The sequence below is a fragment of the Protobothrops mucrosquamatus genome, unplaced genomic scaffold, assembly GCF_001527695.2.
Source record: "Protobothrops mucrosquamatus isolate PMUCROS unplaced genomic scaffold, P.Mucros_1.0 scaffold2155, whole genome shotgun sequence".
Classification (NCBI taxonomy): Eukaryota; Metazoa; Chordata; class Lepidosauria; order Squamata; family Viperidae; genus Protobothrops; species Protobothrops mucrosquamatus.
Genome location: NW_015388252.1, coordinates 92148 through 116841, shown reverse-complemented (window position 1 = coordinate 116841; position 24694 = coordinate 92148). Strand labels below are relative to the sequence as shown.

The window sequence follows — 24694 nt, the reverse complement described above, 5'->3', positions numbered from 1 at the left end:
GGTGTTTTTCAGCAGCAGGGACTGGGAGACTGTTCAGGGTTGAAAAGCTGAATGGAGCAAAGTACAGGGATATCCTCAATGAAAACCTGTTCCACAGCGCTCAGGACCTCAGACTGGGCCAAAGGTTCACTTTCCAATATGACAATGATCCTAAGCACACAGTCAAGACAGCACAGGAGTGGCTTAGGGACAACTCTGTGAATGTCCTAGAGTGGCCTGGCCAGAGCCCTGACTTGATCCATATTGAACATCTCTGGAGGGACCTGAAAATGGCTGTCCACCTATGGTCGCCATCCCACCTGATTAAGCTTGAGACGATTTGCAAGGAAGAATGGCAGAAAATCCCACAATCCAGGTGTGCAAATACTTATGCCAGCATGTGATATTTCAGTTTTTTCTTTTTCATAAGTTTACAGACATTTCTAAAATTCTGTTTTCACTTTGTCATTAAGGGGTACTGAGTGTAGATCAATGAGAAAAAAATAAACTTCAACAATTGTAGAATTAGGCTGCAGCATAACAAAATTGACAAAATTGAAGGGTGTCTGAATACTTTCCGAATGCAGTATATATTCACCATATAGGTTGAATAAATAAGGGAAAAGGATACAATCTTGTGCTCTTCTACTGGCCAGGGCCTAATGCAACAGAGGAACATTTGTACCACCATGCTTTATAGTTATAGCTGATTCTTATGAAAAATGCTCCCTTTGGTTTTCAACAGACATGTTATCTGGTACTATTTCCAAATTATTCCATCTTTGCCATATTTGTTCGGATCACATTGTTCCAGAAATCCTGGTCTTTATCTAGGTGTTCATGAACAATTTTTGGGTCTTGACCTGGTATTCTTTCTGGACAGTTGAGATTTCCTCCTGGCACACCGTTCATATAGATCTAATTTGTGCGTCTTCTTTCTAATGGTAGAATGGACACTTTGACCTCAGTAGTGGTGAGAGCTATCGGAAACTCACATAATGAAATTCAGGAATTTATAGAGACTTCTTTCACCATATTGTGTGAATACTCTGACTGAATTTGCTGGTGCGGTGTGACTTGAGCCAAATGGCAGTTGTTTGAACTAGAGTGGCCCAGCCAGAGCCCTGACTCAAACCCTATTGAACATCTCTAGAGGGACCTGAAAATGGCTGTCAACTGACAGTCGCCATCTGCATTTACAAGGAAGAATGGCAGAAAATCCCCCGTTCCAGGTGTGCAAAGTGAAGGGTCTGAATGCTTATGCCAATGTGATATTTCAGTTTTTTCTTTTTCATAAATTTACAGACATTTCTAAAATTCTGTTTTCACTTTGTCATTATGGGGTAACTGAGGGTAGATTAATGAGAAAAAAATAAACTTCAACAACTGTAGAATCAGACTGCAGCATAACAAAATTGACAAAAATGAAGGGGGTCTTAATACTTTCTGAATACTTCTGAATGAGGAAGAATACTTGATAATATACAGTAAACCATTAAATATATTTTGTATAGCTTAGGACCCCAAATACTCCAGAATCACTCCTGTGAATTGGGTGATATCATGAAGAATGGCCCTTTATAACCCCTTCTAACGAACATATTGCTTTTCAAGCTAGGTGCCTTGGCCATCTGATTGAAAAAACTAATTCTGGAGATGGCCAGATGGCACAATTAATGGATCAGATTTTTACTTTGTTAATCAATTATGACTGGCAGTAGTTCTCTGAGATTTTTGATGGACGTCTTTCACCACTTTACTTGGGAGATGGCAGGAATTGGACCTGAGATCTTTTTCATATGAATCATAAGACGTACTAGTAATCTGAGGCCTTGCCTACTTAGCATATATACAATTACTAAACTCTCTGATTTTGCACTGGTTCAAATAATCTCTACCACTTTGAGACTGTATTCTACTTTTTCATCAGTATAAACAAACCTAATAAAGGAAAAATGTTAGAGATGTCCGATGTGTATTATCTCAATATCTCAAAGGACATATACATATATGTATATAAGCCCATCCATGTTTCAACCAACCTCAAATTTTAAACCCAAATACTATGAAAAGTGTGCCACCTGTGAATAAGCTCATCAGCTTAACAACAGATGGGTTTATCCATGAGTGAATAAAGGATATATAGATACTTGTATGAAGTATTACTATATGTTTTCATCAATAAGCTGAACCCAATTTTGGATATATTTTGGCATCTGAAATTCTTGGCTTATAGGCAAGTACATAAGATATATGTAAAACCTTAAGCCAATCACATACAGGCCTTGATTGTAAGTTTTCTAGATTGGCTTGTGCTATCAAATAATATAAAAGGTGTTAAAAACCAGAATAGGTTTTTGCAGGTTTTCTTCTTTCTTTTCTTGCTTCTTTTACTCTTTATTACTTTGTGTTAGCTTTTGAAGTTTATAAAACTTTTAATAAAAAACATAAAAAACAGATGAATAAATGCAATACATAAACAATCTGATATATGTGAATACTCCTTACCTCTCTGATCGAGACTGTTCTACCAGAAGAGCTATCAGAGCAATCATCTTTTCAAGTGCAGCAGGCCTATATTTTTCTTCTGCTAAAGAAAGAATGTCTTCCTCCTCCTCCTCCTCTTCTCCTTCTTCTTCTGATAGTACCTCAACTTGTGGCTGACAAAAAAAGCAAAAAAATAATAATAATCTCCATCTCTCTCTCACACACTACAGATCTCTGCAAAAGGACTTATTTTACTAAATGAGCAAGGACAAATAATATTATTCTCTCCCTCTCCCTCTCTCTCTCTGTGTGTTTATGAGTGTTTAATCATGCTAAGCTTTAGAACTGCAATATATAATCCCAAATCTAGCTTCATAATCAAAATGTAGGTTAAAGATCTACTAGGAATAATACTGTAGAGATAATCTGTTTGGAAAAACTTAGAACAGAAGTAGAGCAAGGATCATGATAAATTTGTTAAAGACAATTTTTTGCAGTGTAGTCATGAAGTATCTCCTTGAAAAACTGTGACTGATCCACTAACGTGCCAATGAGAAATTAGGCTATAAAAGATTACTCCAGACTTACATTTTCAGGACCTTTAGTTCCCATATAGAAATGAACCATTGTTGAAATGGCTTGCAGAGAAAGCAAAAACTGGCTCTGGAAATAATTGAATATAAAATATGTAAGTAACAACTGTTTATATTCTGCCTTCTTCTCAAAATTGATTTTTGTAATAAACATAGAAATGCAAAGATTAAATAACAAAAATGTTAATGGCACTCAAGCTTAGAAATGAATAATAAATATAACAGCAGAATTCATGCAGAATCACTCACCTCCTCTTCTCCCATTTTGGCAAATTCATAAAGAAAGGCAAAGTATTCTGTGAGATGTTTACTGTGAGGTTTAACACCATGTTCCATAATTGACAACAGAGTCTTCACAAAACGAGTCACACATGAGCGACTACCAATATCTTCCACAGGACCATCCATGTCATCTGAACTGAAAATACATTTCATTGTTCATCAGTGCATATTGAAGTCACTGAAGGCAAAATGATCCAAAATAAATCTGAAAAGTTGTTCCAACCTCCTACATTATGCAAAGTACACTATATTTAGGACTGCATCTGAAATGGTTAACAGTGCTTACTTTACATGCTGTGGTTATACCTGCATGAATAAACTCTTCTTAGTTACATGACTTAATTGAAAATAATAATAACACTGAAAAGGCATGCCACAATCCTTCAAGAAAAATTGTTTATAGTTTACTGTACTGGGTTTATTTTCTGATCACAGTAACAGAAAATGTTATCTGATATAAAATACCAATGTAAATGTTCCCCAATATAATTGTATAATACTGGCATATGATAAATTAATGTTACAAAATAAATATTTGAAATAGATGGAATTATTTTAAGAAAATGTACCAGTCTTCTAGTCCTGGTTGTAGGTAGAGATGAGCATGGACTGGCCTTAGCCGCTGAATCACATGGATGCACAAACGTTGAAACATCTGTAAAGTCATAAGCTTTAAAGTTACTTTGAGGTCATAGAAATATTTGCTTTCACAAAGCTTTAGAAACACAGTGATCATGGATTATTGGACTGAAAAGTTCATCATTGAATTAGTGATATTTTGCCTTTGTATTACACACTTAATATATTTTATGCAGAATATATCTTAAATCATTTAATCATAGAACCTTAAAGATTAGAAAAGACTTTCAAGATACTTGTCCAGCCCCTTGCTCAATGCAGAAATTTATTATTGTAGCAACCTTGACAAACAGCCATGCAGAGTCTCTCAGAACATTTCCACTGAACACAAGTCCACTACATTTTAACATAGTCAGTTTCTTTGTGGAACAGCTCTTATTAGAATTATTTCTCCTGATGTACAAACATAATTTATTTCTATTTAATTTAAATACATTGGTTTTTATATTGTCTTCAGAAATAACTCTGAAAAACACATTGACTTCTTCATGATGGCTTTTCAGATATTTAAAGACCCCTCTTGTGTGTTCTTGCAGCCTACACAAACCCAATACTTCCAATCATTTCTCACATTTTTTAAGCCCCTTATCATCTTGACTGCTCTTTTACATACATTCCAGTTGTTCAATATTGTTTATAAAATGTGGTGCCCAAACAGAATGGAACACTCTAGGCACGACCAAAGCAAGATAGAGAAAAAGTATTACTTCCTTTGGCCTCGGCACTATATTTCAATTCATGCAGACCAAGACTATATTTGCTTTTTTTGCAGCAACAGCACAAAAACTGTTAGAACTACATAGAAGAGTGTAGTGTAACTTCTAAAGTATTCCACTTGCAACAATCCAAACTGAGGCAGTATTTCCATATATAAAAATGCCTTTGGGTTCATTCCTCTGGCTGAATGGCAAACTGCTACTGGGAAAGAAGTTCAGTTTTTTTAAAAAAAATTAGGCATAAGCTATTTGTAATGTGAAATGGGGCCTCTTATTCAAGTAAAAATGCACCTAAAGAAATCTTTGGGAATCTACTTTGGTATGCAGACTAAATTTCAAAGTCCACATGTACACTTAGACTTTGTTATATTGTTTATCAGAAATCCTTCTAAAAATTGCCATACTGTTTTTGAGCTGAAGACCTCAAAGAATGTGAAGTACACCTCAAATATGTGCAATAATATCAAGGACACTGCAACCTAAGATGTTGGGTTTGATGGTTAAAATTCATTCTATGAATTTAAGAACCTAATCCTAAGCAATAACATTTTAAATGACACATACTATGCTTTATCTTACCTGTCTTACAATCTGATTGGGGCATTTAATTAAAATCTGCATAGGCCACCAGTCGTCATCAGCCATACGATCAAGAAACCACTGGGGAAAAAACATATATTTAACATTTTAGCATGTATTCCTTAACAATGAAAGCATTTCCTATTCTACTACATGTTCATAGCATATTTTATTATCACTGGTTAAAGAACTTAAGCTCCAAAAGTAATTCAGTAAATATTTGCATAGTTGGGAAGGAAAAAACAACAACTTTTCACAGCTTTTTGAAAAAAATGAAGGCCAAGGATGATAGTTGTCCTGTCTTCTAGGTTCATGACACCTAAATAACTATTGAAGTATTCTAAATAACTATTGAAGTATTCTAACAATGGAAAACTGTTGATGCTAGACACATTATGACAAATCATGCTAACATTTGTGCACTTTTTCAGAACTCCTCTTGCATAAATAATAGGAATCTTATCAAAGGTCAACATTATTCTTATAGATGGTTGCCTTACCTATGAATTTAAAAAATCCCTTCTTTTTAGGCAATCATGGTTTTATGAAACACTTTTTCTTATTTTATACAGCATAATGTCTTTAGCACTTTACCAAATCCATAAATTTATTCCTCCTAACTTAAGGAAACACAAAAAGGACAGGCTTTGCTAACTAGCACATTTCACTGAATTCTTCATTTCTGCCTTACCTCACAAGCAGCTTGGCTGTTGTTAAATTGCTTAGTTAACAGTTCAATCCACTGAAGCATTGTAGGCTAAAGGAAGTAAACATTCAAACTGAAGTCCATAATTTTTTCCTCAGTTATGTAACATTAAAAGCAGTAAGTATGATACAGATATGGTTTCAGCAGCCCCCTCCCATGTTCCATAGGCTTACAGAATGATTTGGTTTGAGCTTTAAAAAAGTATTTGTCTTGCATATTCAATTCATCTGGTTTAAAGATGACATATCACATTTATTTATTGTAATAAGATCTTAATTTACATAACGGTTAATTTGTTAAAGTTAAGGTATCCTGTCCTAGGCCAAGGAAATCAAATTGTCCATACAGGTAGTCCTTGTTTAGCAACAAAATTGGGACTGGCAGTTGCTAAGTGGAATATTGGAGACCTCCCAGAGTTTGTTATCAGGTGGGCAGTTATATAAAGGTTTTAAATAAATAACTAAATGACTAAATATATATCACTTAATCGCAACTGGGCTTACATTTTTACTTCAGCTTTCTTTTTCCCCAATTTCTTTACCTTTTGGAATGCTCTTCTCAGTGCTAGATAATTAGCTAGAACAGAATTAATGTATGTATTCGTATTTACTGGAGAAGAGATTTAAAGAGCGTAAGCAGGCATACAATGAGGAATACACATCAGAAAAATGTGCTGGCAATGCTGCTTACCTAGTGTAGTTGGGACTGCGAGAAGGAGGAGGAGAAAAACAAAGGCCAGGCACAGGAGAGATTGAAGAAAAAAAGATTACAAGAGAATAAACAGGCATACAATGGGAAATACACTGGCTGTCTGCTTAGCATGCTTGCGGCTAGCAGCCCCAAGAGCTGTAAGTAAACAGCTGGCACCAATGTATTCTTGTCAATGTGTATTCCCCATTGTGTGATTACTCTCTTGTAATTCCTTCTTCTCCAATTATTCCAGTCTGCGATGGGGAGTGGGGGAATGAGTAAAGCATAGGACAATGCATACTAGCTGACTGGCCAGGTAGTCCTTGGATTACAACAGCAATTGGATCAGACTCTCTGTTGCCGAAACAATGCAGTCGTAAAGTATGTCATATGACCACATTGCTTAGCATGTCAATCCTGACAGTCCCAGTTGTCATCGTAACCCAGCGATCATGTGGGCCATTAAGAGAAGACCTCATGTGATCAGAGTACTAGACAAACAGGCTGATGTGTCAGAACTTTGGAAGAGTGGGTGTTGCGGTCGGTGGGCCAGTGGGGGCCAAGGGTGGGCAATGCAGAGAATACAGGGGATGTACTACGAACTGGCAATTAGTACTAGCACTTAGCCTTATATACTGCTTCGCAGTGCTTTATAGCACTCTCTAAATGGTTTACAGAGTTAGCATATTGAGCTTGACAATCTGGTCCTCATTTTACTGACTTCAGAAGGATGGAAGCCTGAGTCAACCTTGAGCTGGTCAGGACTGAACTACTGGCAGTGGCCAAAGTCAGCCTGCAATACTGCAGTCTAATCACTGAGCCACTATTATAAGATGCCTGGGATCTCATACTCCATAGTGGGGCTCCTTAGAAGAAAAGGTAATTTGAGTGACTTATGGGAATAACTTGAAATCTTTGCTTGTGGAAAACTGCCAATGAAGGTTACAAATGGTGTTTGTAGTGGATTACTGTGGTGTTGTAATCGTGAGCTAGGTACCCAAACCCCTAGAACACAATCACATGACCAATGGACACTATGACAGCCAGAATTCTGAGAACCAGTTATAAGCTCCCTTCATTAAGTGCCATCATAACTACACAAAAGTGTAAACATATGCCTTGGTCACAAAGTTATTTTTTTCTACACCTTCATAACTTTGAATGGTTGCTACACAAAGAAGATGCTAAGCAAGGTCTACTTGTATTAGCTCAAAAGTTCATTTAGATCAGGGGTCCCCAACCCCAGGCCGTGACCTACTATCGGCCGTAGCCTATTCAGAACAGGGCCATGCAACAGACTGGCCGGCATGCATGTGCAGCTTGACTCGCATGAGTCCACCGCTTACACGGCCCAGTTACACTCCCCCCATCAGGCCGTCAAGCTGCAAAAGGTTGGGACCCCTGATTTAGACGATGAAATAATCTGGTTTGAAAAGAACTGAAATTTCATTATAATTTTTGCTTTATATTTCAGTCAGTGAAGCAAAGGATTTTTGTTTATCTTAATCAATGTTAGAAATATACACTGTGTTATAGAAAATCCAGGCACATACCTTTTCTTTTGAATGGATAAATGTTTCAAGGACAAAAGAAGTGCTTAACTGTAAGACAATAATTGATAGTCACAGACTATCCTGAACAAGTGCTAAAACACTTTTAAAAAAAACACTTTAAAAAAAAAGCAATCTGACAGTAAGATACTCTACCTTGGCTGTCATCAGAGAAACTGCTTTGGGATCTGGTAATGTGCTGGGGATGCTACTACACAACTGCCACATAAATCTAGGGCAAACACATGCACAAATACTTGTTTTTACACCCATTTTTTAAAAACTGGATTTAAAAACCTGGAGTTTATTTATTAAATAAAATATAAATTTATGTAAACCTTACCCAAAATATGTATGCTCAAAAATATTCTTATCCTGAAGGAACTGCATGTTATCATGCCATATCCACTGATGAAAAAAAATGAAAAAAAATATCAGGTAAAGCCATTTACTCTATTCAGAGATGGATGAAAATGGCTCATGTAAGAACTTCTTAACCTATATAAACTGATTAACTGAATGAATAAAGATTTGTGGCGAGATGGGCAGCAAACAAATTTAATAAATAAAATAAAAAGTAAACCTTGCTATTTAATTGTAACATAATTTAAAATTAGTCATTATATAACAGTGGTGGCGAACCTATGGGACGCATGCCAGAAGCAGCACTCAGAGCCCTCTCTGTGGGCACGTGTGCCATGCCCCGGAGATGGCAACCGTCCCTCTTCAACCAGCTGCCCACTAACTCGCCGAGGTCCCACATGGCCGGATGCATCTCAGCACCCATGCGCTCGCTGGCCTGTGTGTGCAGGGGCCGATGGTGTCAGGCAGCAGCTGCCCCGGCCCCTGCCTCACCTTGCCCTGTGACAATGGCATCCCCTCCCTGCCTCACCTCACCCCGCAGGATGAGCCTCCTGTCCAGCACCCCACCTGCCAGAGACCCCCTGGATCTCCCCCAACCCTGCTCGGCCCCCACAGGCATCCTTCCCCATGAGCAACATCGAGGTGATCACGCCCACCTTGGCCACACCCACCCAATCTGCCATGACCACCACAGCTACTCCCACCCAGTGATCGACGCCCACCTGGCACCCGGTGATAAATAAGTGGGTTTTGGATTGCAGTTTGGGCACTCGGTCTCTAAAAGGTTCACCATCACTGTTATATAAAATGCTACTGGTGTTCTCTCTCATGGAAACTTCACTTAAATAATAAAAAGCATCCTAAGTACGTAAACTAAACAATGTTCCCTATATCCTGTTCCAAACTGTTTGGGAGTGCTCCTACTACTCTGAAATCAATGACAGTTTATTAAATTTATATGCTCAGTGACTCAGAACAATCACCAAAGAAATTACAATAAAATCAATAAATGTTTAACCTTGTAATTGTTAACACTGAATGCTGTTAATCTTTTTGTTTTATATCATGTTTTTATATTGTTGTAAGCTGCCCAGAGTCATTTGACAGTGAGGTGGGCAGCATATTAATTGACAGATAGATAGCAATAGCAATAGTAATTAGCCTTATATATAGCCTTATACTGCTTCATAATGCTTTACAGCTTTTTCTAAGTAGTTTAGAGTCAGCATATTGTCCCCAATAATCTGTATCCTCATTTTACCAACCTTGGAAGGATGGAAGACTGAGTCAACCTTGAGCCGTTCAGAATCAAACTGCTGGAGTGAGCAGTACTGCATTCTGACCACTGCACCACCACGGCGGGCGGGCGGGCAGGCGGGCAGGCGGGCGGGCAGATAGATAGATAGATAGGTAGGTAGGTAGGTAGGTAGGTAGGTAGATAGATGACGGAAGACTATTGAAATGAGGGGTCTCATTCTCCCTCACTAAAGGCCTTAGCTTATCTTAGAATCCAAGGTATAATATACAGTGCATCCAGAAAGTATTCAGATCCCCTTCACTTTTGTCTATTTTGTTATGTTGCAGCTTGATTCTACAGTTATTCAAATTTATTTTTTCTTGTTAATCTACACTCAGTATTCCATAATCACAAAGTGAAAACAGAATTTTAGAAATGTCTGTAATCATTATAAATTTGTGTTGTTTGAAGTATAATGACTTATAATTCTAGGAAAAACATACTTCTAGTAATTCAGAAGAAACATCAAATGTATAATCTTTGCCATTTTCTTCTTCTGGTTCCATTCGTTTATAGAAGAGCATGTATGCGCTGTGAGTCTGAGAGAAGAAAAACAAAAAGCCAATACTTCATTGAAATCAGAAAAGAGGAAGACAATTGGAAGATGCTATTGTCTAAATTAACATATAAAATTAGGTACCTTTTCAAAAGAGAAATCCATAAATTTATCGGTGACAGAGTCATAGGTTTTCGTCTGGAAAAAAAATATCTTAGAAGGAATACATTTTCTTTGTAATGTTACTTTCTTAAAACTGTACAAATTTCAACACTACTTCACATTATATATAACAAATTTAATTTGTTTGAATGGCTGTGTATAATTTTCTACAATTTAGTTCTGAATACAATAGGATGGTAATTGTCTATTGTGTAAAACTATCATGCATACAATTATAATTACAAGTTGTTGCAACAGTAACATATGGAAATGTAATTAACTGAATAATAGATAATTATCTACTACTAAAGTCAATGAATAGATGACTATATTTTAAGTGTGTATTCCATAGTCTTTGATCAAGGATGTTTGAAAGCTTCATTGCATCCTACTTGGGTAGATTTTTTAAAAAAATTGCAACTTTTTTTTTCATTTTCCCCCTCCCTCTTTCCCTTCTTTCTTTTGTTCCCCAGGACAAGCCAGAGGCTTTCTGACCTAGTTGTTGATTATAGTGGATAAATGTGCAGTGAAATAGCAAGGTGGGGTAACATTAACAGGAACTGCAACAACACATGTTCCTTTTTAATAGTATTAAAAAATATTACAACTCACTGTCATTTCTCCACCAAAACATTCAGAAGCCAACTGAGCAGAATCAAATGGCTTTACTTCAGCATCATTGAACAGATACCTAAAACATGCAAAAACATTGAGTGTTAAGTTGATTCATACAAGACTAAAATATTTACTGCCCTAAAGATAAATGAAAGTGAAATTCAGTTAAGTTCTTAATTTTGCTATAATATTACAAGAAAATTCAAGCAAGTAAATACAATCCCAACTACTAGTAAGATGAAATATTCAGCCAATGCTATTAAAGCTGGGACAGAATAAATGCTTTTAATATTAAGTAATGTTGGTGACTAATTTTGCAAAGACATAATAAGTTTATCCAGCAACAAAAACAAACCTCTCATTTTCTGAGATATAACAATGACAAATTATACTCTACCATTAATCAAGTATTTACTAAACATTCATAACTTACCACTTGTTGTTTTTGTAAGCATGGGGATTAACAATATCTCGGATAAAACTGTAATAATGTCCCCCATCAGCAGTTCCTGTATGGACGGTTACACCTATCAAATCATACTCATAACTCTTGGTCTCTTTTGAATTAGTGCCATTGTCCTTGAAACCTAAAATAATATTTTACAAAACTTAATATCTTATTGTCTCAGCCCCTAGAAAAGGTAAGGCTTATTTTACAATGTATTTTGAAAAAAGACTTTAAATATACTGTTATTAAGGCGCAATTCTTGAGTGAGGACTTTCCAGCCTATCTGCAAGATTTGTCATTTCTTTTTATCTCCCAGATATGATTTATCGCCTTATCTTATTTCTGGGTTATGAAGAATAGTTTCACAAGAAGCAGATACCCACCATTTCTATTTTCTAAAAAATACCATTAGACCTATTAAGAACTAAGGTATTCTTGAAGCCTTATGTGGTACTTTACATTGCAACATGTTAGTTTCCCATTTATTCATTTTAATTTAAAGAATCAAAAGATAAAATAAAATCAGGTAAAATCTAATAGACAAGGGAGAAAACAAAAGACAAAATATTGCCTCCACGGACCCAGACCATAGGTTATTTATAAAGATACCAACGAGCAAAATACATACCCTTTCTTACAAATATTATTTGGCACAATAGATCTAAAGAACCCCCATTTGTCAGCATGGCAAAAGGGAAAATAAAACCAGACTATCTTTCAAAAAGGTTCATAATTCATTCCTTGAATTGAGGTAGCGCTCCATCTCCATTATCAGTACTAACAGCTGAAAGAACACGTATGAATGTGTAATAGCTCTATCGTTGTTAGAACATGTGGGAAATAAGAGGCTTTCAAAAATCTGCTTTGTGGTTTAGCACAGGGGCTCATAATTCTCTGTTCCCCGGCTACTTTCCTCACTCTGCTGCTGCTGATAAAGTATAGTGGCAACAGCAACTGCTGATGGTCAAAGCCCTGTGAGGATTAAATATCTCTGATATATATGCAGAATCATTGCTGGAGCAGGTGCTAATACTAATTAGCAACTTGTCACTGAACAGGTGCACATTAACAACAGTATCACCAATAAGAGTTAAGAGTGACAAGGGAAGGAGCAAAAGTTGCAGGAATATAATAAACACTGCTGGCTTTACTGCTGGAGTGCAAGTACTTGCATATGAGGTCCCATTCCATTACAGGTAGTGCTTGATTTACGATTGTAATTGTAATTGTAACTGTAGTTTTAATTCAATGCAGTCTCTTAGTGAAGAACCCACGTGACAATCTCACCCAATGACTGCAATTCTGGCTCTCCCTATTGCGGTTGTTAAGTGGAGTGTGGGATGCCACAGGATGTGGGGGAGGGCTCAGTGCAGGCATAGGCCCAAAATGCAGCACCTTCCTAGTTTACACATGACCTGACTGGGCCGCCTAAGGTCTTCCCTACTCCCTGAGGTACCCCTTGCACAGCTTCTGCCCCTGTGGATTCTATAGACCATGGGTCTGCTTCCTACCTGGCTGGATCCTACAGGCCTTGGGTTTGCTTCCCCCACCCTCTTAGATACCAAACAGTCTTGGTCTCCTCTCTACCCGGTCACACTTTGAAAAATCATGCCCTTCTGAAAAGTTACTTGATTGGCACAAAAACTGGGTGCTCTTTTAGAAATTTGATTTTTGGAAGAGGCAAGGGTCTGAGGGCTTTCTTGAGAAAAATAATGACATGGAAATATTCACTGGTGCCCTCTAGCCTCTGCTACTCATTTCTCCAGATGTAACTTTTTCCCATAAAGAGGAGAGATGTCAAGATTCCAACTAATGGAACACTTCAAAGAGAGAGAGAGATAGTCGAGCTTTCCAATATCTATGTCAAAAGCTCAGAAAGCAGCAGCTGTTTTTAATCAATACAACTTCTGCTTATCATGACAATTGCCCAATATTATCCAAAAATGTCATGCAAATTGGTTAAAAGGGTCAATAGATTTAGTAGAAAAAAATTGAAGATGAAGTAAAATCAAATACCTTCTTTTCTGTCATTTTTTCCCATGAGAAAATCTTCAGTATAAGGGGTCATATCCAAACGTAAAGGAAATGAGAAGTGTGTATTGACCTTTTCTTTCATCATAGTAACCATGTTAAAAGTATATCTCATTGTATTAAAGCTTAAGATTCGAGGTAATTTCTTAAAACATGCCCTAGAAACAGAAGAAAATATTCCTTTTATAATGACTTAAATAATAATAATGCCCTAACCTACTTTCAAAGTATTATATATTTAGAGCATAAGATCACAGTATTTAGAAACATGACGTATTTAATGTTTAGCAAATTAAACCAAAATAAACTCAAAGCTTTCTTTCCTCCGTTTTACCTTTTTTCGGCCCGTACTTTCTTTCCACAGTGTGAACAAGTATACATGTTATCACCTTCTAGGGTATCTTTAATAGTAACTTCATCAAGAGATTCCTATATATAATACACAGGGAAAGTTCATTTAATTTTAATTTATAATAATATATTATTAAAATTTATTTATTAAATAGGTGTTAACTAAAGTGCTATTAAATTATTAATTTAAGGAGCCAAACATGAAGTTTCTAAGGGCAAAAAATATCATAAAGCTACTGACGCAAACATACACAACTAAGTCTGCCACTGCTATGCAGTTTTTTTTTCCTAAAAAGCAAAATCAGATATAGCTTGAAACTTGAGAATGGCTGAAAGTAGAGAGGAAAAATTACTGCTTGGAATTTTAGGGTGCTTTGGCCCTCATCATTGACAATACTGGCCTAGATGAAACAATGATCTGATTCAGAAGAAAATAACATTTTATGTTCCCAGGTGCTGGAAAGAGAATATCCAGAGATTCTGGACGCCATTCAAAACAAGCAATACCATTAAAGAGCATAACAATTTAATTTGATATAATGCTATTTGAGAGATCTCAAACAGCCAAGAGATCTGCAATGTTATTGCTATGGTTCTACTTACATAAATATTCTTCATATCTGCTACTTGACATCTTACTGTATAGAATTCTTCAGCAGTTTGGCTAACATGTTCACAGTCCTAAATAATAATAGTCATAACAGACCAAACCAACAGTATCAATAGGAATTTGTAAATATAAAGCCAATATTAGCACTCCCCACTTCCCCCTTAAAAAAAGAAACAATAGACAGTAGGGAACAATGGACAGTAGAAGTATGAACTCACCAGAGAAACAACATTGTTTGTGATAATACCTCCAAATAAGCTTTTCACAGTATTTTTCTGTGGATGAATGAATTTATTTTAGTCAAAATAGGGGAAATTATTTCATTATTTTATTTCATTAAAAATATTTCTTTAGACTTACCAATTCTGGAGACATTTCCTCAATTTTTGTTATAAGATCTGTAAAAAATTCTGTCATGTCCTTTTGTTCACCAGTATTTAGTGGCTGTTTATCCATGGTGTAGGTTTTGCAGAATGGCCTTGGATTATATGCTTTGCATTCACTTTCCTTTGTTTAGAAGCCAGGAAAACAAGCTATTAGTTGTTAAGAACATACAACAGGTGATTCATGTGTTTATCAAAATTTGTTAGTATGGCTAAGTCTGCTTATGAACTGCTTCTGATATGGATCCTTTTTTGCCATAGAAATAAAAAGAAACAGGAAGTTCAGTCTAGTCTGTTTGATAAGGTAATTAGGATACTAACATAGTTCTGCTCATAATCATAGCACAAGAAATGCTCTTGGCTTACAGTTTTGGCATGTGGAAGACCAATCAGCTACAGATAGAATGGGTTATTCTAATTGCTTAGCAACTTCTACTGATAGTAGAATCTATGTGAGAAATTGAAAATCATATACCCAGTATACTTGTTTGCTTATGAGAATCATTATAGGAAATAATAATAATAATAATAATAATAATAATAATAATAATAATAATAATAATAATAATAATTAATAATAATAATAATAATAATAATAATAATAATAGTAGTAGTAGTAGTAGTAGTTGGAAGGGACCTTGGAGGTCATCTAGTCCAACCCCCAGCTCAGGCAGGAAACCCTATACCAGACATGTCAAACTCGCGACATCATGTGACGTATCGGAGCTTCTTCCCCATTGCCGGCAATGGGGTGGGCGCGGTTTCCTGGTGACACATCTGGCCTGCGGGCTGGCAGTTTGACAAATGGCCGTCCAATTTCTTCTTAAAGACTTCCAAGTGTTGGAGCATTCACAGCTTCTGGAGGCAGGCTGTTCCACTGATTAATTGTTCTAACTGTCAGGAAGTTTCTCCTTAGTTCTAGGTTGCTTCTCTCTTTGGTTAGTTTCCACCCATTGCTTCTTGTCCTGCCTTCAGGTGCTTTGGAAAATAGCTTGTCTCCCTCTTCTTTGTGGCAACCCCTGAGATATTGGAACACTGCTATCATGTCTCCCCTCGTCCTTCTCTTCATTAAACTAGACATACCCAATTCCAGCAACCGTTCCTTATGTTTTAGCCTCCAGTCCCCTAATCATCTTTGTATAGCCATTCCACTAAAAACTGCACAAGTTTACTCTACATTTTTTTTTCTTGCAAGTCTACTTCTTCTCTTTCTTTGTCTTATTTTTCTCATTTGCTTTCCCTTTTCTTCCTCTTTGCCTTGCAGAGAGAGTCCTTCTTTTCTTTGCCTGACAGTAAGATCTTGCCTGCTGCCTTTCCTTCTCCTTGCCCAGCAAAGATCTCTCATAGAAGAGTTATCAGAATCCTCCTCTAATCTCTTTCCCAGTGCCAAGATCCTGGCCCATCTTCTCTGACCAATCTTTACCTTCAAACTGCCAGAGACTGGGACACCTCAGAAGCAGAGCTTGCTACAGAGCATAAGAGTGAGCACAGGTAATTGGGCAACAGTTCTGCACAGTGCAAGAGGCCATGGAGTGCCAGTTATTAAGCCTACCAACCAAGCCCAACTGTGGCTTGAGATCCATTGGGACTGGCTGATCTGAAATGAGCTGCTAGGCCACCAGCACCTGTTCTCTTCCTGGAGTGTTTCATGAGCCCAGGCTGCATGTCAATGCAGCATTCAACACCCAGGTCTTGATGGACAGTATTTCACCTTCTGTGAAATATGTTATGGGTTCCAAGTGAGATCCCTCTTTAAAAGAGCATAATTCTCTCTCCTCGAGTCTGCATTCTGCATATACCACATCCAATCTGCACAACTGGTTTTCTTCTCAATGCTTATGCTGCAATACTAATGGGTGCCTCCATATGGGGGGGAAAAAGGAATCTTCCAGTACTTGGAAAAGGGACAATTGCACAAATATTCTGCTTGGATAAAGGGGTAGGGAAAATCAAAAGCAATTGCCATTCAAATTCTATAACTTCAGTCCAACAAGGTTTAATTTTAATTTTCTTTCTTTCTTTTTCTGCCTTGCAAGAAGACAACTTATGTAAAGAAAACAGAAAATAACAAAACAGTCCAGATATGAGCACCTGTGAACATTCAATATGGAAGCAAAGATGGAAACTGGATGGAGGTTTCCAATCCTGTCTATTTTTTTTTCAAAGAATCTGCCAAATAGTGGACATAAGGGAGAGCTCATTGATGCTTGGATTACAGAAAGTCAATAAAACGGTTTAAATACTAAAGTCATTAAGATATTTTATCTGGTATAAATTTAAGGACATATATTTGAAAAGATTTTTAAAACTTACCATTAAATGCGTGAACATTTTCTGAAGTTCTAAAAGAGTTGTCTTGTGTTTCATGTCCTCAGAATACTTTTTTAAAAAATAATATGAAGGAAAAGTTTGAAATGGAAAGAAAACACATGAAATTTGTTTTATGAAATTAGTAAACAGTAATTTTAAAAAAAATCTTTTATTACAAATGTTAAAAAAGATTACAGCATTTTACAAGAAACCTACTTAAAACCATTCTAGAAAGTGTAATTATTTATTTAAGCAAATTTATATCGCTGCCCAATTCACTTTCAGTGACTCCATGCAGTTTATAAGTATAAAACCTCAATAAAATAAGCAAAGCCCCCCCACCCTGTTGGTGATAACAATTGGACAAGCCACCTGATGGGTTCTGTATCACTCTGGAGTCCCCAGGCCCATTGGCAGAACCAACTCTTCAGGGCCTTTTTTAAAGTTTAAACAACAAAAAAAAGTTTTAAAAAATTTTGAAGTTTAAAACTTAACTTATGATATAGCTTTCAACTTAATTTATTATAAAACCCAATTAGGAGATTTACTATTTATTTTAAGGTGGGAAACTAAGAGTTTCAATGAAATTAAAAGTTAAAAACTGGAATTAAAAATACATGAATTTTTCTTTTGTTCAAAGAACAAGCAAGACATCCGTTTTCATAAAATATATTCCCACTTTTATTCTTGCCTCCATATATTAACTAAATAACACTGGAATCAGCACCATTCTGATAGTGCTGTGTTCAAATGATCCAATTTAAAAATGGGGAAGTATGTGAACATAAAAAATTGTCTTACTATATGTTAGGTTTTGTATGTTTATCTAGCCCATAAATATTTTTCAGGTAGACAGACAGCTTTACCAGAATCTTTTTTATCAAGATGGCTATTTTGCAGGGAAAACTTTCCTTAAAACTGTCATTCATTCAATAAACTGACATTTATTGATTTTATAGTGATATTAATTGAAATATTAAAATTCATATCAAGTTCAAAGCGGAAGACCATACCTTTGCAGTAAAAATGGCTTGTCTGGCTTCCGGAATCATATATAATTGTTGAATAGTTGATGCCAAGTAACAAGTTGCTCCAAGGTTGGTTAATCCCACAAACCTGCATTCAGCTCTAACATCATCATGTGGCCAATAATCCCATTTATAAGGTGCATGAGAAGCTGAAATTGTGACATTATGGTAATTTTATTTTTGAGTATATGTTAAAATCATTAATTATTTAATCTTCTGGGTGAATAAAACCAGCAACCAGTTGAGTCCCTATTCTCCCTTCTCAGGCCCCAAATTTTGTCATGTTCTCATGAAAGCATCTCCCTCTTCTTTGAAGGGATCATGAATTCATGAATAAACCACTCATACGCTACCTCTGAAGCCCAACTTCCAGCTCAAAAGCAATAAAGGTGTGTGTTTTAAAAAAACAACAACTATAAGTCTGCTTGTTTCCTAAAAAAGGAAAAATAAAATTAAAATTAATCCAGTTCTTTCCTGGAAAGAAACAAACCAGTGTAGCTTGGATAGCAAACATTATACTATTTAATTTGCACAGCACAGCCTAGTACCCAGGTCAGCAACCTGCGGCTCTTTGAGCCTTCCCTGCGGCTCCCAGCCTCTTCTGCCATTTGCGCTTCCCTTCTCTCTGTCTCTCTCTCTGTTTGTGTGTGTGTGTGTGTGTGTGTGTGTGTGTGTGTGTGTGTGTGTAAAAAAGAGAGTAGCCTCACTCTGTTCCAACGAGCTAATAAGCTTATTGGGTGGGGCTCCTCCCTTTGCTGCATCTCTGCAGGAAGCAGGAAGGAGGAAGGGCAGGAGAGAGCTAGCTAGCCCAGCTATGCTGACTCAGGAATTCTGGGAGTTGAAGTCCATGAGTCATAAAAGAGCCGAGGTTGCCTACCCCTGAGCTAGCCCAATAAGAATGTGTGTCAGCTTGTTGGAGAACAGCTTGAAGTCAGCTTGCCAGGTGAGCAGAAGATCAGAGAGAAGGAGAGATGGGGGGAGAGAGAAAGAGAGGGAGGGAGGGAGAGAGAGAGACAGACAGAGAGACCCTTTTGACATCTAAAATGAAGATAACACTGCATACTTTTTTACCTTTATGATACACACACACACACACACAAAATAAAGGTAAAAAAGGATATATGCAGTGTTATCTTCATTTTAGATATCAAAAGGGTTTTGCGGCTCCCAGTGTTTTGTTTTCAGTGGGAAACGGGTCCAAGTGGCTCTTTCAGTGTTTTGGGTTGCCTACCCCTGGCTTAGTACAACGCTGCTATAAATATTTATATAGCTATTATTGCTATAACAGGGAGCTGGATCTTGCTCAAGGACTAATTTCTTTTGCAGTCTACTAGGTGGGGATTGTGATTTGAGGAAGCCCCATTCAGGTATCCTTCTCATTGCTATAGAAAACCTGAATATTTATTATATCAGAGCTATCTCTAAAAGTCACAAGATTTGTTTTTCTTGCCATGCACATATATACATAATCCGAATTAGACTGTGTAGTTTCTCTGTGTCATATAATATATGTGGGTGTATGCATAATTCTGTATTTATTTTTGTCATATATATGTAGCGTATATTGGAGGTGGTGACCCTTTGAGAGCTGTATGCAACGACATTTCATTTTAATGTATGCCGATTAGTGTACATTCAAAGTGACAATATTATTCTATTTTATTCTATTCTATTCTAAGTCTGGAAATTAAAAAAATCTTTTGAAATGTGTATGTTATCATAAGAATGATTCTCAACAACTGGGTTTAGTTCAGAACCAAATTATCAGTATTACTACCATCATAATTACTATTACCATTATTACCACTGATCATCATCACCATAAATACTACCAACAAATTCTTTCTTTTCTGCCCAGAAGAATGAAAAGCATAACTTCTCCACATAAAATGCAGAGTATAATTTCTATGTTCCAATATTTAGGGAGGAAACATTTGTTAATGTTGAGAGAAAAGAAAATCCTCATTTTTGATCTATTGCAATATGGATATAAACTATTTTTCTCTCTTCATTTGGCACTGGGAAATAATAAAAGGATGATGCCCCAAGATACTTGGAAAAATTAAAGTATAACTCCTATTAGTTGCATTTCATTCATGGTCCACAGTAACTCCTATCTGCTTTAGCACATTCTATTATACATCAGTTTCATATCAAAATAAAGCAACTTGAATGGAGAAAAACATCTTTTGTCAATTCAAAACTAAATGCAATATGATTCTGACATGTACTAAAGTGCATTAAAATATTTATGATGAATCTTAATTGCAAATAAACATGAAATATGAGAGCCATCAAAATGAACATCAATATTTTTTAATATTATGGTCAGAAAATCTTAGAGAAGATCTCTCATGATGGGGCAATAGAGGGCAGCAACTTAACCATTTAAATATTCCTTGCTGCCGAAGTGCTTGCAAATACCCTTTTTAATTAGAAACATTCACAGATGGGTAAGCTTTTTGTTTTTATTTATTAAATTTATATATCACCCATCTCCTGATAGGGCTGCTCTTTTTACAAGGATACAATATCTTAATACATTTCTAAATCTAATCAACATCCTAACACATTTTTAACTTAAAGGAAAAATACAAAGAAACTGAAATTATCTGCTTACTTACAGAATATTGGGAAATTTGAAAAAATATTCTTACACTGCATATGTTGTGCCATAACCCAGTTATGGAGGAGCCTGTAGTTTTCTACAGAACCTTTTACCATTTCTACCAATAAGTCATAAGCAGCAGCCCTTGAAGAATGTGACTTGCATTTCGGCTGTTGTCGATCTTTTAGACTTGGCAATAAGAACAGAAGGTTAAAAATATCTCTCAAGAATTCCTATAAAATAAAGGAAATATAAAAGTTGATGTCAACATTTACTTGGTGGAGTATTAATATCAGAATCTGAAGATTCACTGTGGGCACTTATCCCCCCCCCCAAGACAGCAGTTTGTAATCAACTTTTCTATCCCACCAAAGACTGGAAAACTGTGAAACACTAATTTTCACTAAGTCCTATAATAGTTCAACACCAATTGGTACTTGGCTGAAAATGCTACAACAGCTGGTAACAAAGTAAGCCAAATCTAAGTTGGCTAAAAGATGGCTAACACTCCAGCCAAAAAGTTTACCCCACAATCTGCAGCTGAGATAGCAGCAAGGATAGGGTTAACTAAGCTATTACTTCATAGAGTGTAAACAATTCAAGTCTGCCTCTAAAGGAGAAGAGGGAAAAGAAAGAAGGTTGTGAAAACTCATAGAAACTGCTATTTGTTATTTAAATTTGTATCCATATTTAATCATTCAAGATAGTGAACTGACATAGAAACAAATATAAACTACAAAAAATTAAAATCTAATTAAACTTTACAATTAGTGCTACAAGAGTTATATATCCAACTAAAAACACTTGGCTAAATAGAAAGGCCCTAATTCATTTAATAAAGATGGAAAGAAAGAAGACTAATCACAACAACCTAATTTTCTATTAATCCAATTAAGGTCCTGAAATGTATATAAAAAATAACAATTCTGAAATAAGGGGAAATTTGGGCATGCTCATAGAAAGAAGAAGCCCTAACTTCTGCAGTTGCAAACAAATGACATAATATCTTCAAAAGTGTTTCGTTTCCAAAGTCTTTGTCTCCCTAAACCTTGATCATATACAACCTCTGCATAATTCATAAAATCAAATTACTGCATATTTCTCACATTCATTTGCCACTATGAATTATGTACACTGACAATACAAGGATCTTGAGAAATTAATGCTGCCCTGAGTGGAATCAGTGTCATAATCACTGATTAATTAGGATTTTCAAAATTAACTATATGTACCTGAGGCTCAAACTATGCTTATCATGGAAACTGCTGCCATTTGCTTCACAGTCAAGTATTTTTCTCCTAATACAAAGTTTATGTGATCTTTCAAACTGCAATTTCGAGTAGAAATATTAAAAAATAAGTAGTAAGAAAACATTCATATATATCTTACAACAGTATTCACACTTAAGGGAAAATGTAATAATAAGTATATATAAGATCAAGTACTATAATCCTGGTTTAGTTCTTTAGATCTTACCTGCCCTTCTCGGGAAAATTTAAAAGGTGGTTTATGTTTGATAACACTTGTTGCTAAACGCAGGAGACCTGTAAGGCCATCATCTTCAGTATTGCCATCTTGATGATCAAGAATTTCTCTGCTGTGAAAAAGACAAACAGAATTTTCTGTTATAAAAATAATATTTTGATGAAAATTATTTAAACCAAATATCCTAAAGAAATTAACAAGATTAAAGCTTACCTTCGAATACAATCAGCCAAATGTCTTGCTAAGGCATCTAAATCAAGTAAAGTTGTCTAAGTTAAAAGAAACAAAATGAAATTGTAAATGCAAAGCAATTACTAAAAGACTGATTGTATTGAGAGAAGTTTTAGAATATATTTTAATAAGTGATATACATACTCTGGACAGCATACAACAAGCATATAAGACAACAGATATAAAAGCAACAAATATAAAAACCACATTAAAACATTTATTATAAAAACAGATTTACAAATCTTAAACAAAAAGAAGTAAGACTAGCCAGCTCAACAATGGAGTCTAATCGTATCTCCAGTTTCCTGAGAGCTCCAGGCCTGATAACATAACCAGGTCTTGAGGGCCTTCCAGAATGTCAAAAAGGATGGTGCTAATCTATTTTGAGGAAGAAGAGTATTCTAGAAGATGACTGGTGTTACCTAATGCAGACTTCCAACCTTTGATTTTATGATCAAATGTTCTATGTATATTTACATTATATGCCTTTACAGGTAGTCCTCAACTTATGACCACAATTGGGACAAGCATCTTAGTTGTTGAGCGAAGCAGTTGTTAAACAAAACACCCATTTGACTGATTTGCTCAATGACTGCAATTCTGGCACTCCTGGTTGCAATTGTTATGTGATCTTTTTGGTCATTAAGTGGATGGAATCCCAGGTAGAATATGGAGTATCTCAGGTAGGTAGGAGAGACCCTAGGACAGGGGTAGGCAACCTTGGCTCTTTTATGACTCGTGGAGCTGTGCTGGCTCAGGAATTCTGGGAGTTGAAGTCCACAAGTCATAAAAGAGCCAAGGTTGCCTACCCCTGCCCTAGGAGGCTCTGCTCAGGAGCTAATAACCATCTCTGCTGAAATCAAAGCAAGAGCCAGTTTTCAGCACCAGAGACACTTGCACACAGCCTGTGCTGGGCCTCCCACACACCTCTGCGGTAACCTGGTGTTTCTTACATTACCACTGCATCTGTCAAAATCCAAAGATGCAAAACTTCCACTGTGCTGGAACAAGTTTGCAAAAGTTCTCTCAGTTAAATCTATTAAGCAGATTCCTAGAGGAACTAATCTTCTCTAGGAATCTGCTTGATAATTTTAACCCTCATGATACCAAGCAAAAGCCAATCGCCTCTAGGAAACTGCACACAAATGGAAAGATGTGAGTATGTGTAAAAGGGAAAGGAAGAGTGAGTTCAAGAGTGAACAAAAAGAGCAGAGAAAGTGGGGGAGGAGGGAGGGAAACCAATTGGAGTGCAAGAGAAAAAGAAAGGGGAAGGAAGCATGATTTGTTACTCTTGCTCCTCCTGCTCAAATGAGCCTTTCCTGCTGTCCAAGCCAAAGGCGCACATACTTTTCCTGGGATTGGCAGGAGAAGTTGGTACCACGTAGCAACGGCTGCCAGACTTTTGAGAAAATCAACCGTTGCTCGGAGACAAGACTCCTTTGCAAACATGGTGGAGGTTTAGCATGCTTGGATTTGGGCAGGTGCCAGAACAGAGACATAGCAGTAATGTAAGGAGCACAGGCTGCCTCAAGAGGGTGGGGGAGGCCGTGGGAAGCCTGATTGAGGCTGTGCAAAAGTGGATTTCCACTCTATGCTGAAAATCCTCCCTCTAAAATCCAAGCAGAAAGCTTTGACTCTACAGGAAAGTTGGCAAGTACGATTGCAAATGGGTTGCCAAGTGCCCAGATCACAGTCACATGATCTCAGAGGTAGTGGTGTAATGACCTGTGACTGTTCAACGTGCTTTACAGGCTGTAAAGCAGCCTTTTCAATGTCATTGTAACTTCAAATAGATAAGTGATTAGTTGTTAAGTTGAAGACTACCTGTATCTTTTTCCTTTAAAAGCAATCTTTACATACAGGTGAAACTCGAAAAATTAGAATATCGTGCAAAAGTTCATTTATTTCAGTAATGCAACTTAAAAGGTGAACCTAATATATGAGATAGACTCATTACATGCAAAGCAAGATAGTTCAAGCCGTGATGTGTCATAAGTGAGATGATTATGGCTTACAGCTCATGAAAACCCCAAATCCACAATCTCAGAAAATTAG

At 36.5% G+C, this 24694-nt stretch overlaps 1 protein-coding gene across 1 annotated transcript in view; it reads right to left on the bottom strand.

The window, feature by feature from the left end:
- Positions 1-24694, bottom strand: part of USP34 (ubiquitin specific peptidase 34) — a 143976-nt gene that overhangs the window by 29174 nt on the left and 90108 nt on the right. Inside the window, exons 41-63 of the mRNA XM_015824189.1 lie at positions 22622-22677; positions 22400-22520; positions 20973-21156; positions 18301-18464; positions 17291-17356; positions 14955-15101; positions 14813-14869; positions 14588-14665; positions 13968-14062; positions 13619-13791; positions 11588-11741; positions 11152-11230; positions 10522-10575; positions 10325-10420; positions 8565-8629; positions 8378-8453; positions 8225-8272; positions 5967-6032; positions 5276-5356; positions 3911-3996; positions 3309-3477; positions 3055-3129; positions 2488-2639 (exon numbers count right to left, since the gene is read on the bottom strand). Of these exons, the coding sequence (XP_015679675.1) occupies positions 2488-2639; positions 3055-3129; positions 3309-3477; positions 3911-3996; positions 5276-5356; positions 5967-6032; positions 8225-8272; positions 8378-8453; positions 8565-8629; positions 10325-10420; positions 10522-10575; positions 11152-11230; positions 11588-11741; positions 13619-13791; positions 13968-14062; positions 14588-14665; positions 14813-14869; positions 14955-15101; positions 17291-17356; positions 18301-18464; positions 20973-21156; positions 22400-22520; positions 22622-22677 (2342 nt within the window). The remainder of the gene's footprint in view (positions 1-2487; positions 2640-3054; positions 3130-3308; positions 3478-3910; positions 3997-5275; positions 5357-5966; positions 6033-8224; positions 8273-8377; positions 8454-8564; positions 8630-10324; positions 10421-10521; positions 10576-11151; positions 11231-11587; positions 11742-13618; positions 13792-13967; positions 14063-14587; positions 14666-14812; positions 14870-14954; positions 15102-17290; positions 17357-18300; positions 18465-20972; positions 21157-22399; positions 22521-22621; positions 22678-24694) is intronic.